Below are 16,585 nucleotides of genomic sequence, written 5' to 3'. Positions count from 1 at the left end.
TCTTGGTTAGGCTGAGCAAACCAAATTCCTTCTCTTTTCTCCAATACGTTTTCCAGCCTTCTCATCACCTCCGCATTCCTCTGCTGGACCCTGTCCAGATTTTTAGTGTGTCTCTTGAACTGGCTCAGTCTTCTAGCCTGTCACAGTCTCTCTACGTAGTGACACTTCCTTTGGGTGTATCTACCTGTCTTCCAAGTTTCGTGTCATCTGCAGGCTTGGTGAGGATGCACTTAGTCATCCATCATCCAGATCATTTTAAGAGATATTGAACAGGAGTCAGCCTGGTGTTGACCCCAAAGAACTCCATTTGTGACTGATGGCTTGTTTGATATTAAGCCATTACCACCCTTTTAGCACAGCAGGTCAGCCAGTTTACCACCAATCTCATGATCCACGTCCATGACCTTTCAAGCTCACTCTTTTAGCACCTTTGGATGCATTGTGTCAAGTCCCATGGACTTATCTGTGTCCAGGTTCTATGATACTTTGTTGCTAGCCTGCTAAGCATGTGGTCAGTGCAGGTAGCATTAGCAAGCAGCAATCAAATGTGAGAAGAATGACATCAATTTAAATTTTCATGCGCTGGTGTTTTCAGGACCCTTTCTTTGATATTAATCAGCACATGGGTATTCATGACTTCTGAGGGTATGGGGTCGCAGGCAGCCACACATCACAGGTCTGGAGGAACTTCTGAGTCCTCTGGGCTGTGCTTGGACCTAGAGGCTTCTGCCTCAATGAATTGCCAAGGAGCCGCATAGACAAGCTGGCAAGAAACCAGGCAGGGTTATGAAACTTTGCATGGTAGTCAGGTTCCATCAGAAGATTGTTGATATCAAACTGTTCACATTAAGTGCTTTGATTTCAAAAACTGGAAATTCAGCTCTAATGTTCTGTTACAATTGATCTGAATAGCTGCGTGTTTTAATCGTTCTAAATTGTAATATTTTATTCTCTGTGCATAAAAGAGAAATTGAAAGGTCATACCAGTTTCTGGTTCCTCTGATTAAAATGATTCATCTACATAGTCACATTGCTAAAATTGTTTTAACATTTCCGAATTCAAAAGGTGATTTCAATACCTTATGTAAAATTAATAAACATTAGTTTGATTTCCAAATCATTAACTGGGTGTATTTTGTGTAGTTTTAGCTATTTGAAAACACTTGAAAACTCTGTGACAGTGTTTTCCAGAATTGACAGTATTTTGGTGACATCTAATGAGGGCAAAGATCTGTGTTCCTGCATTCCACATAATCCTTATTGTGCTGTAGATCGCTATGGCATCAATTCTTTCAGAAATTTGACTTGCATTTAAGACATTTGATAGTTGAATAAAGAAGGAAGTGTTTGCAATGCTTTGCTAGATACTGTGTATTTTATCAACACATAGCAATGACACTGGCTTATTGTTTGGGTGTAAAAATGTCGTGCTACCTTCAGTACAGTCATTGTGATGTTTGGATAAACATACAGGGGCACCTATTGCGTTCTCATCCTGATGCAGAATTCTTCTCAGATTTATTTACATTTATTAGCCTCCATTCCCTCATTCTGTCTTCTTAGAAAAGGATACTTCAAGTTAGTCTTGTAATCTTAACAATGTTGTTCTTTCCCCTGGTACAGGTGGTTTATAGTAGGTTTCCAACGTCATTTCATATTCCAGTATTTAAAGTAGCTGTAGTCCAGCAGTTGTGAGCATCTTTATCTCCCCCTTTGAAGTATTGCTCATTAATAAAATCATACTCATTAACCTGCTTCCAGGATCTGTGGGAAAAGGATAATAGACTGGTGTGGTTTCTTGTATAATTATTTATTGTGTGCTACTCATGATTATTATTCTTTGGGATCATGGTCCTGTGTATAGTTATAAAGGGAGAAGTTGCTTGATTTCACTGGAGATGAGAGTGAACTACAGATTACTGTAATGTAGGATTTTTTTATATGTTAATGTTTTTCTACAGTGAGGCTTAGATGAAATGGTCTTTTTTGTTGTGGCTGGATAGTTCTCTCATCATCTGGACATGCTGATTTCTGCAGACTTTTTATCTCATGCTTCCCTACTTGCCCAGTTATATTCCTGCACTTCTCATACTGGAGACGTATTTTGAAATGCACAAAATACACTCCCAGTTCTGCCGCCGTCAGCAGAAACTGAGGGGAGGGCTGGGATTTCACTTCAGTGCATCAGCTCCTTGAGTTGTCCTTTCATCTTGAAGCTCATCTATCAACAAGTCTTTACTAATAATATTCATTCTTAGTTTTTAAGCCCTTCTTAATTTCATACCTTTTAGCTAGAATTAACTTACCTGATTTCCTTTAGGGCCGTAATGCCCCTCAGATCTTTTCCTTGACAAACTTTTTCATGAATTCACTATTTTTCTTTCTTCTGAGTACTGATAAAGTGACACCCTCATAGGTTCTCCCTGTCTCTCCCTTTGCACTTCAACTCACGCATCCTTTCACTTCTGTTGTGGAAAATCATCAGTGAATTGTGTCATTGCACTTCTGTTCTCCAAAGGGTTTGCAGATCCATCCTTCCTTTTCCATTCTAGTTAAGACTTATCCACCTCAGGTCCTGTACAGAGGCTGTCTTACAGATTGGAACTGAGCAGCTGAGGAAGGTGTTCCCTGTTTGAACAGCTTTCCCAGACCACCTGGCAAAAGTACGAAACCTGCCAGGACAGGTGAAAAAATGCCTGCAGTGTCATGCCACACAATAACCATCCTCTGCAGTTTTAAGCAGTTGCATGCTATTTGTAGGCATACATTTAATCATAGTATGGCCAGCTGTGGTTAGTATGTTGTTTTTTAGTGAGCTTTAAAACTATGGTTTTTCCTTTTTTGTGTGTTTTGTTTCCTCTTCTTGGCTCCGTTCTTTCAGTCCTTTTGCAGACTGTGTTGTATTTGTTTGTTCGTTTACACTTTCTTCACCCCATTATTTGTCTATTTTCTCTACATCATCCGCTTTTTTCTGCTCTTTGCCTGCCTCATGTTTTTCCTTCTCTGCTTTCTATCTGAGCTTAACTTACTCCTCTCTGTTTTTTCTCCCTGCTCTCTGAATACCTGTTCTCATTCGCACATACAACCAGTCTGTGGTTATTCACACATCATCTCAGTCCCAACGCTCCTTCTTGGGCTGTTTTGCTTCCTCATTTAAGCCCTTTGAATTGTAGCATTTCTGGACCGTTCCTTATTCTCTTAAGGGGGCACTGGCTGCCAGGCAGCACTTTCCATACTGGACTGTTCTGCCCTCTCCTGACCAAATTCATCCCACTTAATTCTAGCTGCCTAATTTATGTGTATGCTCATCCTTGACTACTTCTGTGGTTAGTGGGCTTCTTCAGAAAGTGCTTTGGACCAGAAAGGACCAAATATCCTAAAAGTATCCCTTGCTCTCAACTGATGGCCAAGGAGGCTTTGGATGACCATACTCCTGACCTGGGTGTCTCAGATGCATAGTAGTCACCTCTGTCCAAAAGTCTACAGCTTGTACACATTTTCAATTCTCATGTCCTTCTAACATGACAGATTTTCAGGGTTTTCCCTGCTTTTCCCTAAAATCGTCAATGCATCTCTTTATAGCACTATGGAAACAATTCAAGGGAATTGAACTTGTGTAAATCATCAATGCATCCATGTGTAGCACTATGGAAACAATTCAAGAGAATTGAACTTGTGTGCTTAAAAAACCCAAACACATATTCAACATAGTGAGTTTGTGGGAAAAGAAAATTCTCTCCACCTCCAGTCCTTGTAAAATTAGTTTTTCATCTGCACCTATTGCTGCTCTGTGACTAATCAGTCTTGTGCATTGAAGTGATGAACTGATCTTTCTGCTGCCACTTTCCTCCCTCTGCTGGAATACTGATGTATTCACGACATAGTGGGAAAATATTTTACTAGCGGAAGAAGGTTTACTAAAGGACAGCCTGAGGCCCAGACTGCAGAATTAGATCTTGAGTGGGAATATATAGGAAAAAAGAAAAGCTGTGAAAGAGGGAGGGGGGAAAAGTGCAACAACCAGTTGAAAGAGCAAAAAAGAGCAAGAAAGGGGAAAATCAAAGTTATATGAAATGACAGGGGTGTGTGCTTTACGTGTTCAGCTGGCACTTTTAAAGCAAGAGACACTTTTGAGTAGCTTGATGAGTGTCAGCCTTAGAAACCGAAAAGTTGATAGTGTATGGGCGTGTTAAAGTAGTTAGCTAATCAGTGCAATTTTTCCAAATTAAACCATTTTACTTTTGCATCATTTGAAATACATACATCAGTAATGTCTAAGGAAAAGAATCATGTGGTGTGTGAACATTAAATTGATATGCCATGGCAAAATCTGTCACTATTATAAGGTGGCATTTGTGTTCTATGGCTCTGTTTGGTCACCCATCACTATATTTGCTTTATGACCTATGTAAAATAAATAACAGCAAAAGCCTTGATGAATTTGATGGTCACTCAGATGTATCACAGGGATTCTTTTTTCAAACTGCAGCTGGGGCAGCTTTCTGACAGCTTCCTCCAGGACAAAGGAGAGGTCCATGAATGAAGTTTGTAATATAAAGCAAAACATTTGACACAGAGAATATAGTTCTGTCTGTAACTTGCCTTGTCCTGTGGCTGGAGTCTGAATTCAGCTACAGATGTTGTATTAGACTTCATTTGTGGAGCATTCGAAGAGCTAGGCTTGAAATAGATCATAGATATTTTCTTTTCCTATCTGGCTTCTTTTCAGAAATCATTTAGCACTCACTTGACTGGCATTTTTCTTCCAGTGATGTTCTTAGCTTTAATTATAAGTAGTTTTCTATATTATAAACCATTTGATAATTAATCAAACAATAATATCCTCCATTCATCATTTATCTTTAGACTCCACTCTCATAAACACCTTTCCCCATGCTCAGCCCTGAGCTGAAGGGCTGTTCCACTGCTTTGGGGAAAGCTCCAGTACAGTTAAGAACACGTGTAACTGAAAGATCAGGGCCCAGCTCGAGAAGTTGATAGCACTTGTTAATTGATTCTGCTACAAACGGCTGTGGTAGAAGTAATTGTTGCTATCATTATCTAAATCTCGTGGTGTTTGTGTTTTTCTTAACCAGTTCAATTAGACTTAGAGTGGTTAAGAGGAGAGAAAAATCTCACTAGCCATTTTGTATTAGATCTACAATTTTACAAGATGCATTCTGAGTGTGACATGTATTATCGGTTGGGTGGAACACTGAAACTATTCTTATAATTGCAACCTATCCCATCCCATATGACAATTCTCTGATGAGTTTTTATTTATACATATTTATATGCTTTAATTTGGAAAGGAACATCTATATCTTTGTGGATTTTCACAGTTTAAGTGCAAATAGCAAAGCAATAGCTCAGCCTGCACATACGTAGACATTTGCAGGACTGGGACCTTGTGGTCTAGCAAATTTATTTAGTTTTGATTTGTGCAGCTTAGTTTTGCAAATGTGTGTATGTGATCCACTTCCACTCATCGTGCTCTCAAGCTTATCCATAGGCTGAGCACCTACAGAGCAGGCAGCAGATGAGATTTATACATCTTTAACTGTTTGTTACCAAGAGGGACATTGTAGCCAGAAATCTTCACAGATCATGAGCAGAGAGTTTAATTTGACATTGAAATTTGAACATTTTAGTCGATTGGAGAGAAAAACCCGTAATAAACGGATTCTAAACCCAGATTTTTAATTATTATTTTTTTCAATCAAGTAACTCGATTTTTGCAAAGCCTAAACTTTGTTACTAGGACTTTTCAGGCAAGGAAAGCATCCCTTTAACCCTGGCTTTTAGCACCCGCTCAGCGTCATCGCAAAGTTGAGGCACCAAAAAAAAGCTGTTGTTTTAAAAGAAATGCGGAATAACAATGACAAGACCCCTCCTGAGAGACAGGTTACGAATATAACGAAGACATCGGCGAGCAGGAAACTCGCTCCGGGCGGGCGGCGTCCCCCCCTCCTCGCCCGGGGCGGCCCCGGGCGAGGGGGGGGGGGACGCCGCCCGCCCGGAGCGAGTTTCCTGCGAGCAGCTGCTTTTAAGGAGGCGCCGGGTTTAAGGTGGTCCGGGGAAGAGGGGCGGGGCGCGCAAGCCCGGCTCCGCCCAGCCGCGTCGCGTCGTTGATCCGCCCCCCCCTTCCCGGGGCAGCGGGTGCCAGGCGGGGTTGTGATGCGGCCGTTGTTTTTGTAGGGTCGCGGGCCGTAGAGCTAGGAAGCGCCTGGCGGGCGGTGTAGCTCTACTTCTCCCTCACCTCCGCGCCCCGCTCCCTTCCGCTGCTTTGTAAGCGCAAACACACAAACGCTCCTCACCTATACCTTCACCAAGAGGAAGGGAGCGCTCCCCGTACAATAATGGGCAACCGGCTCCTGGCCCCCGGGCCGCCGCAGAGGTGAGTCGACACCGCCCCAAGGGCCGCAGGTTCCCCGCGGAGGGGGGGACGGGGGGAGCAAGCGGGCTGACAGCGCCGCAACGCTTCCTTAAAAGCGCGGCGCCACCTTAAGCGCCCGATGACTTTTTCTCGTTACATTATAGCAGCGGAAAGAATGTCGGCGCGGGCCGCGGGTGACGTCAGAAGGGAGCAGCGCAGCGCGGCGGCGGCCAGGCAGCGGCAGCGGCGGCCCCGCCACGGCGAAGGAGGAGGCGGAGGAGGCGGGAGCGGCGCCGGCCCCGCCGCCACCGCAGCGGCAATGGCGGCCGTCGGGGAGCGCAGGTCCCTGCCCAGCCCCGAGGCGATGCTGGGGCAGCCCTGGAGCCACTGGGTCGATGCTGCTAAACTTCACGGGAACGACGGTGAGCGGCCGTCCCCCCCCCGCGCCCAACCTCCTCTACCGGCCGGGTCCCCGCTCCCCGCGGGGCTGAGGGTGCCCCGGGCGCGGCCCCGCCGTGGGAGGGACCGTGGGGCGCCGATACGACACGGCAGGGTGCCCGGCTGGAGGGCGCCGTGGGTCCCGGGCCCGGGGAGGAGGTTGGGTCCGTTTCTCCGCCCCCGCCCCCCTCCGCCCGCTCCCAACGTCGCGGCCGAGTTCGTTGTCCGGTGCGCGGTTCCCGGAGCGGCTGCGCCCCCCGGCCAGGGGCTCGGGAGCAGCGCGGAGCGGACAGCGCTTGCCCCAGTTCCTGTAATCCGGGACACGGGGCGAGAAGATCTGAGCCTGTTCCCGGAGGCCGATAGCTCCTGCCCTCGGTTCAGCCTGGGCTGGGGGAGCTCCCATGCCAGGTGAGGCATCCCCCGCCGCTGACAGCGGCCCGGGCAGCCCCTGCCCAGGGGACGGGACGGGACATCTCCCTCTCTGTGAAGCGGTGTTACTGCGGGTATCCCCGATGTGCTGGTGTGTCCTCAAAGGGGGAATGGGTTACAGCCGGGGGTCAGCCCTACTCTGTGACTTGTGCATGGATTGAGATGTTGTGGCTTTTCGGTTTTAGGAACAGCATTAGAAGAAAGTTTCAAGGAATATGGAAGAAATCGAGAAGCAATGCGGCTTTGCAGAGAAGGTGAGTGTGATTTGTTCTTCAAGAAAAGTGCACAGAGAAGTTTTGCTGCTTGTAACTAATTACTGAGAGGATGTTCATGGGAAAGAGAAAGGAACTTTACCTTCAGTCCTGTCACTTTGGATATGGGATTTGCAACCTGTCAGTGAGTGGTGTTATTAGCCTTATTATTAAATTAATATATAATCTCAAAACTGCAAGGCAGGGCATAGGTTACTTGTTGTGTTTACTGTGTTTCTATTTTTTTTTTTAGAACATAAATAGTCCTAAGGAAGCTGTGTGACCAGCACTGATAATATCTTCTCTTGAGCTAAAATATTTTGATTCATAATATAATCCATGTCAGTGTTTGAGTGCTGATCCCTTTCTCTGTCATGTCAGTGTGTTTTGTTTATTTCTTAGTGCATTGCTAAATGAGAGTGACCTTTCACCTGTGATTAGCAAAAGCCCATTAAGGCCTAGTTTGTTTCAAGAGTGACAATGTTACTTGAAGTTGTAAACAAATGATGAATGAAAGCTATAGATTATTGGTAACTTTGTAACAGGGAGAGGGGAAAAAACCAGTGATGGGTCTGATTCATGATATTCAGGGTTTTTTTGTTTTTCCAGATAAAAAATTACTATATAGCAGAGAAACGTTCTAAAACTTTCTCAATATTGTTGACACTAGCTCGGTTCCATCGGACTTTCTGTTTCTGAGAAGTATGCCATAGAACAGATCTCGTTTTTTTTAAACACTAGATCAGTTAGACCTGAGTCTCTTATTTGATGCTGTTAGAGATGGAAGATTGAGTTTGTAAACTTGGTTTACGATCACAGAAGGCAGGACTTGCCTTGACATTAGGAGATGATCTGATTCAGCACTTCTCTACTTGTGAGCTACAAACAGCAAATGAAAACTAAAGTGAGGTGGCACAAGCTAGTAAGGCTGGGAGGCAGTGATCTATACTGAGACTGAATAAAACATCTATTTATTGTAGAATTCCTCATGTTGATAAAATTTGGAAAAAATCAATTTCTATGGTGAGAGTCAGTGGTCACTGACGTGTTGGAGAGATGCAACAGACAGCTATGCTGTGACGTTCAGAAACACTTGTGTCATTTTGCTATCTCCTGAGTGTATGTGTAAGTTCTTAGGCATTTGAAAAATGACTTTATTACTTCATTGCTGAGTTCCAATCTAATAGTTGTGTTGGGTATTTATTTTTCTGAATAGGCAAATCATTTAAGTGTTAAAACAGCCTTTACAACAAAAAGCATACACATTATCCTGGTAAAGATTTTACTAATACGGATTTCAAACGTTCTTTCTTATTTCTACCTTATTTCTAAGGTTTCCAGATTTTAAAGATTAGCTGGCAGGGTGAAGAATAATATTTTTTTACCTCTAGAGAGATCACGAAACTGTTTTTGCATAGGCTGACCACTGAGACACAGCTTCTCCACACTGACTCCAACCATGTAAATGATTTGTAGGGTTACGAGTTAAAGGAAGTTCATAAAACACTTTGAAAATTAAAAGTGAAACTTAGTAGCCCTGTCAGGCTTCCAGAAGTCTATTTATTTTGGTTGATTTACGACATATTAATGAGACACTGACTTGGTGTTTACCTGTAGCTAGTCTGCGGGGAGCTGAGCCTGCTGCAAAATAAAGCAAAAGTAGTGTTAATTAAGTTTGCACTTAAAGAATTAGGGGAGCAGCAAAACATGCCAGCATTTGTATGTGTTGTGTTATCAAGTAAAATTTTGGGAATACTGTAACAGATTCCTTTTCCCAGGAAGAAACTTACATTCATTTATTAAATAATTGGACTGTCTAAACCATGGATCTTACCACAGAAAGGTGAATCAAAGGTATACATTTTGACAAATCAACTATAACCTAAAGATTTTTGTCACGGTACCACATAGTATGTTAAAAATGGCTAACAACAGAACTCGTTGTGTAAGAAAGTTCTTTCTCTACCGATTAGGAGTTGACTCAGAGGCCCAACTTCACAAAAGGATTTCAAGGTTATTTAGGCTAATTTAACCTTGCATTGCAACTCTTCCAGTTTGCATAAAAGAATTAAATATTCATGGCCTGGAGAGGGAGCGAAGGAGGGAACATGACTTTACAGCCCACTTATTAGAATTGGGTTCAAAACCAAGAACTATTTTCTTTATTTAACAATTGCCAGCTTTCAGGTCAGGCTCCCACCGGCCTGCGTACCCACTGGGTTATGGGTTGTCGTGGTTTCCTTTCCCTCGTTCTGGTTCTCTGCATCTTCTAGTGGGAACAACTCCATCCCCAGCCTGCCTGGTGGCCAGAGGTGGATTTCAGGCTCGCAGACAGCAGAGTCTGGGTCTCCTGAATGGAAACTGAGTGTTCCCGTTGTTGTAACACTGCATTAAAGAGAGGCTTAACATTACCAGCTTCTCCTTTTGTTATTATTTAAAGGAAAAGAATGAAGCCTGTTATTCTTTTGGAGGAATAAAGGACATAAATGTGTAACTCCGGGACAATGTTTGCAAGCTGTGGAGGGAGGCAGGATTTCAGACACACCTTTGTCACTGGCATTTCCTATTTGCTGATCAGGCAGCTCCTCTCTCAGTGTGCTGGTGGTTGTGAAGCCTGATGAGTCCTTAATACCTGTCAGTGATGCCAGTTCCATGTAGGGATCAGGAAACTAAAATTAGTCCGTAGTCTCAAACACTTTTTTCTGTATCTAACCCTCCTTGACGTAACCCAGCTTGCATCAAAGTAAGAATTAGAAGTTGAATTTGAGCTTCCTAAATTCCCAATGTTTGTCTTCTCTTTTTCACTGTTCTTATGTGCTTTTTATTCTGCTAATCCATAATACATAATCATTCTTGCTGGGTTCCTTGCAGACCTTCACCAAACTGAGAAACTTGCTTTTCTACGTGTTGCTTTTTGAGGCAGTAACAGTCTCTGCTGAGCTTTTGATGTCAAAATTAGAGCTGCAGGAATAAGGTACAGGCCCAATGGATGTGACTCTCTTTTGGTACGGAAAATCCCCAACAGATGTAAATGACAAGGGGTATCCTTCATCACAGGAAAATTTTATTTTTAAAGTTCCCTTTAAATTTGACTTTGTATGCTCAAGTCTTCTTGTGATGAGCAACACTATCAGTGTAAGAGCACATTAGAAGTAATTGTACTTCAGTTATTTCCATATGTAGTTCACATGACAGAATCGTTTAGCTCATACAGTCACTTAATTACTTACTGCTGGTGATCCAGCTAAAGGTGTGACTGCCCTGCCACGCAGCTTTTGCTGTGATGAATCAAGTATAGAATGTTGCAGTATGATCTGTACATGCATTCTAAAACAGTGAGGTGGAAAATCTAGTCCTCTTCATGCATTTTTCTTATGTTTTAAAATGAAACTTTGCTGAAGTGCATCTTTCAAACTTGTTTGTGGGATGCTGAGAGCATGTGCCATGAGGTACAGCCAACGTGATCACAGACACTCGGTTTGTCTTGGAAATGCAGTAGGTCTCAAAAGGAGATTAATGTGGCTTTAGTATCTGATGGTTTTTCACTTGAAGAAGAAGATTCTTAGTGTCAAACTTTGTAATTAGTGCTTGAAACATTTTGGCAAATAAGTTCATTTTTCAGGAGGTTCTTGCCAACCTGTGTTGAGTTTGGTTTTCTTTTAAAACTTTTCTAGCCCGTTATTGTTGTGAAGGTGATCTCTAAATAGAACTGTGTTAGCAGGCGTAGGGTTCATTTGTGGTAACTCTGACAGGCTTCAATAGAGTGAACTTTTGCTTCTTGCAAAATTTGACAACAGGTTGGCTCATTTCACTCTGTGGAAGAGTAGAGAAGCTCTGAGTAGAAAGGACAAGGCATAAAGGTGTTCATTGGGACTCACCCCCCAAAAAAACTGACTCTCTCCACAGTAAATTTCCAGTTGCTACCAGTTATCTTGTATTTTGTTTTAAATAAAACAAATCCAAAAAAATTAGGCCACCACAACCCTCAAGCCTGTGTTGGGGAGACAAATAGAAAGAACCTGTCTGCTCTCAACAAAGATCATTGTTACTTGCAGTAATACTTGTTAATGTGTCCAACCTTTTGGAAGCGGTTGGGGTGACAGTTTGTTAGATTCTCATATTGAGTCACGAAATAATATTAAAATACATATAATAATACAAATGCAAAGGAACCTGCAGCATCTCAGAATGGAAAATAAAAGTGTGGAGAACACAAGAGAGATTTGGTTTGACAACTTGTTTTGATTGTTTATTCAGTTCATGCTGAAACATGGGGTGTCTTTGCAAGACCTTAAGCATCTCATTCTTTCAGTTACATGTGCAGCCCCTTTTTTTTCACTTGGTACTGCCTATTGCAAGCACTTCACTAGTTCCATCACTATAATTTATAGCTAACTGGAAACAAAGCATAGGAGGAGAAGAACATTTGTAACTTGGGTGTTGAGCTCAATTTCATCAATTGTCATTGATCAAGATTGTTGAATCTTGGCTAAAAAGAGGTTTTTGCCACCTTTACGGCCTCCATACAGTCTGCCAGTGATTTATTCTAACTGTTTATGCTTGGTGCTTCTGAGAATCCCAAGGAAGTTTCTGATTGCTCTCTGTACGTAACTGAGCTATTTTGGATGAGATGGTCCCCTCTATGGTCATGGAGGGAGATGCAGAGGAGACAATTTACTTTTATCATAGGTTGAGGTCAGTTGAATGACGGTCACTGGTGTGTGAGATGTGCTCAAATATATCGCAGGTCAGAACCGGTGCTCTCTGTATGGCGATGTAGTGTGGGGCTGTTCTTTCAGTTTTCAGACTATACTGGTCTTAATAAAGAAGTGCTGAAGTTTCTGTGGGAGTGCAGCTCGTCAGTTTTTATTAAGCACGTTCAGAAGACACTCCAGAAGACTTTATGACTGTAAGAATCTATGAGGAGAGCAAGAGGGAGCAAATTTTGTTCAGCATCCTGTCGCCCAGTAGCAGTTTCACTTCTGGTCTTAGACAGTTAGTATGCCCTGGGCGGGGGGGAAGAGACCCTGTGAACGTCTAGGGCATTCAGCAGAATCTTTGAGATTTGATTATATTAATTGTTCTTAATGGAAGGTAGCAGAGCTGTGAGCATAATGAGAACTATGCCATGAACCCCTGTTCTCTTTGAGCCTGTGCTGGGCAGGGTTGAACTGTGAAATCCAGGATGAGTCCAGGAGGGCTCACTGGAAGCATCTTTACGACATAGACCCAAGGTCTAGAATTTTCCCAGCAGCAGGTTCAATAAAGAATTAAAGCATTGCTGAAACTTTTGTTCCAATATTAAGTTGTAAATACAAGTAAGAGACAGCATCTTATTTCAAATTTAAATTTGTTTTTATTCAGCCTTGGGAGGTGCTCAATTGAGTTGATTTTTCTTGTGTTAAATCATGTCAAAGATGCTTACAGGGCTCTATAGTCCTTGACTGCCTGCAAACACACTATGAGAATTTTTAATAGATTGAAATACATATTTTAAGGTAGCAGCACAAAGTGCCATGCTTCTGTTTTTGACATTCTGCATAGCTGTTCTCAGTATGCAATCAGATAAATCTCTTCATTTCGTTGCATTTTAATTGACTATTAGCAGAGAGTGTTTTAAGGATTTGTGGACTGGTTATCGTAAAACAATTAAAAGGAGAGTTTAAAAGTGCACTGAACTGTGTAAGAAAATTGAAGAGATTTTATGAGATAGCTTGAAAAACATACAGTTTGAAAGGATGCTGCTTGTGAGATTATGTACAGTGACTGACCCTTGTTTTCTTCATGTGTTTTGGGTTTTTCTTTCTTTTTTTCCTTAAATCCAAGTTCTGTTTACAATATTTAATTATTTCTGGCTAGATGAGTCACATGTTATAAATAGAATATTGTGATGTTAGACTTCAAGTTAGAACTGTGTCATCTTCTATGCTTTAAAGATACTTTGCAGGTTTTAGATGTTAACGTATTATTAGTGTGATATTACAGGGCCTTGGGGGACTTCCACTGGAGCTACAGCCACAAAAATGCCTCAGTCCATCCATAATACGGGAGGAAGCAGGATTATGTTTTTCTTTATAAGAACCATTTAAATAATTGTCTATACGCATACATAACAGTCAGGAATTCACTGTTTAGCGCTTCCAACGTGTTATGTATGATTAGCTAGGTTATACCATAGGTTATACCTATGCAGAAGAGGTGATCTCTCAATAACACTTGATTAAATGTTGCTGTTTGCATAGTTTCTGTTCTATATTTAACAACAAATGCTCGGTAAGAGTAGAAAAATGCAATAAATATTATGTAAAAATACAACATACATGTGAGTTGATAGCACTATCATCTAAGAGCAGGAAAACCAAAAAGGCTTAATGAAGAATGCTTATAAATAAATTGGGTTAAGAGGATGCAGATTACTCTCTCTGAGGTAACTATTTAAAAACTATTTCTTCCATTGCAGTGGATCTATAAAAGAAAATGCACAGAGTTCTTACACCTTTATTACTGTGCCTGACCCATGGCTGTAACTGCCAAAGGCTGACTGGGGATATGTGTGACCTCTTATTGCTTACAAGGCAGAAAATATTTCATCTTTCACAAGCCATGATACGATTTGATTTGTAATTCAGTACTCTAAATAGTTTATAAGATGCTTAAAATTGTTTCTCTTCCTGTTTAATGAAGAAAATCACGGCTGCTGCGGAAGTTGCACATATGTGTGATAGTCAACATTATTTCCTAGACATTCTTACAGTGTAGGTGACAGCACGGAGATGAAAATAGGTTTGTACTATTCTTTTGGTAAGTCAGATACTCATGGGAACCCCAAATACTATGGGGTATGACTTCATCAAAGTAAACTGCATGCACAGCTCCTCCCACGTCACTTGGAGTCACGATTGCTGGCTTGGGAAATGGTTACCGTGATGGTAAATATTGGAGGTGATACTCAAATGCTCAGTTATTTGTGTGTAAACGCTGCTTGCCAGCCCTTGTGGAATAAGCTGTTTTGTGGTAACCTGTTTGCTCATGAGAACGATATTTAATTATTTACAAGCTCGCCCTCACCCTGATTTCAGTTTTCAATAGCTTTGGTGTAGCCCATAGAGAAACTTTATTGATAATAAAAGGTGAAAGGGATAATTGGTTGTGCCTCTCTCCTCTTCTGGTGGGATTATAACAGCCAGAAAACGTACTCAATGTTCTCAATCTGTTTTTCTGTGGCTAAGCAGGTCTCACATCTTTCATCAACTGTTTGTAGTCTAGCAGAAAGTGCAATGTTCTCACCTGGCACTGAAAAAATGTATACAAAGCAGCTGAAAGGCTAAAATTCACTAGGGAGCAGCTTTGACGTTAGTCCATGATGTGCACTTTTGTTCTCAAATCTATAGCTCTCACAATTTTATTTGCAAGAAAGTTTGTTGGACAATTTCATGCTGATATGTTTGCCTGAAAATCCATTAAATGAAGTATAGAAGCTTTAATGAGTTAAATTTGGAAAGTGATTAATACGCTGAATACGCAGTAAATTGGATGTTTGTTCCTTTAACATCAAATTCTGTTGCATTTTGCTCTTCATAAATTCAGTTTTCCGTCTACAGTTCATTTCATTGACTGCATAAATGGCATCGTACACGTTGTCAGTGGGAAAACTGGAGTTCTGCCAGTTCATTAAGTGGTATCTGGGGATGTGAGGTCTTGTCGTGAGCCACTGAAGTCAACAAGGGTTTTGGTTGTGACTGGAGGGAGGACGCAGGTTCAGGCCATGGGGCTGCGGGTGAGAGTTGGTGTGTGAGGTGACCACGTCCCCCACGCCCCTGTGCTCAGCACCCGCCAGAGAAGTACTTGGCTACACAAGCACTTTAATTGCCAGTGCCTAGATATTGTAGCCATTGCTTTGTTAAGGTGTCTATAGCCTGAGTGACACCCTCTGGCTGTTGTTTCAGGCTAAAATACAGAAGAAAATCCGTATCAGTTTACACCTAGGGTGTGGTTCTACAATCTTTTTCTCTTTTTCCTCCCAATAATGCTTATTTCAGCTGCTTCTCCATCTCTACTGAGTGAAACATTTGAAATAATGGCTGGATTCTAATTTTAAAGTAGTTTCCAAAACAAGGTGATGGTTGCTTAAAGAAGATATTGATTTTTTCAGCATGTATTTGGTCTAGTAATCCTAGAATGCATTGGACCATACTCGAATATGTATCTTTTCAGAGCGAATCTGATCTGATTTTTACATGGCTGTATTGTACAGCATAGTAGATCTTGTATCTTGGTTATCTGTAAGTGCTAGAGATGTTCTATCAGTAAATAACTGCAGTGTAAATCCAAATCAGTTGTAAGTAGTATATTGTGAAAGCTAAACAGCAAGAGCTAGTTTATATTGTTTAACATACTGGCTAGTTGTTTGCAGGGTTTTTTGTGTGTTTTGTTTGTTCGTTTCTTCATTTTCAGTAATTAGCTATGTCAGAAAGCCAGGTAATAGAAATCAACAGTTTCTTTGACTGAAATTCCCAAAGCAGTTCCCAATAACTTTGTGAACTGGAAAAAAATACCATTTGGATCTGGGTTACTCTGCTGAGGAGGAGTTATGGCGTCATTTATTTTTATCTCGCATTGGAGAGCTATTGCCAATGATGCCAAAAGGAGAAAGAGGCATCATCTAGCCAGTATCTGTAAATGTGAACCATACCAAATATTCTTCTTATCCCTTCAGAATGAATCTGTAGTAGTGTGGGATATGCAGGGGTCTCACACTCTGCAAAGATTTGGGTTAACTGGCTGTATTATTGGTGGATTTGTCAAAGGAAAGAAAAGTGTTCCCAATAATCAGACAGTGTGGGTGTTGGATTATTGAGACAGCCGTGTAAAATAGTTTGGAAAGCAGCTTTTAAAACAATAAAAGGAATTTTTTCCAGTTTTCCCAGGGAATATTAACATTGTCCGTTTCATTCCTGTTCGATTAGAATGACTCTAGAAATGTATCAAAGGAGGTAACTTGCTTTGGACAACTAGAAGGCTTTGCTGGGCTTGGGTTTGTAAGGAATATAATTGTGGTTTTTAGGATGTTTTCTTCCAATAATTTGTTTTT

At 41.7% G+C, this 16,585-nt stretch overlaps 1 protein-coding gene across 18 annotated transcripts in view; it reads left to right on the top strand.

The window, feature by feature from the left end:
* The window catches only part of ATXN7 (ataxin 7), an 84,574-nt gene that overhangs the window by 19,553 nt on the left and 48,436 nt on the right, over positions 1-16,585 (top strand). For 10 of the 18 annotated variants that reach the window (XM_065075537.1, XM_065075534.1, XM_065075536.1 and 7 more), the window contains 2 exons: positions 6,541-6,798; positions 7,429-7,497. In XM_065075537.1, coding sequence (XP_064931609.1) covers positions 6,541-6,798; positions 7,429-7,497 — 327 coding nt within the window. Of the gene's footprint in view, positions 1-6,068; positions 6,398-6,540; positions 6,799-6,863; positions 7,223-7,428; positions 7,498-16,585 lie in introns of those variants that run through there. The other 8 variants (XM_065075541.1, XM_065075540.1, XM_065075539.1 and 5 more) reach the window with 6 other exon arrangements.

The sequence above is a fragment of the Columba livia genome, chromosome 10 (genome assembly GCF_036013475.1).
Source record: "Columba livia isolate bColLiv1 breed racing homer chromosome 10, bColLiv1.pat.W.v2, whole genome shotgun sequence".
Taxonomy (NCBI): domain Eukaryota; kingdom Metazoa; phylum Chordata; class Aves; order Columbiformes; family Columbidae; genus Columba; species Columba livia.
This window is presented reverse-complemented; position numbering and strand designations above follow the sequence as displayed.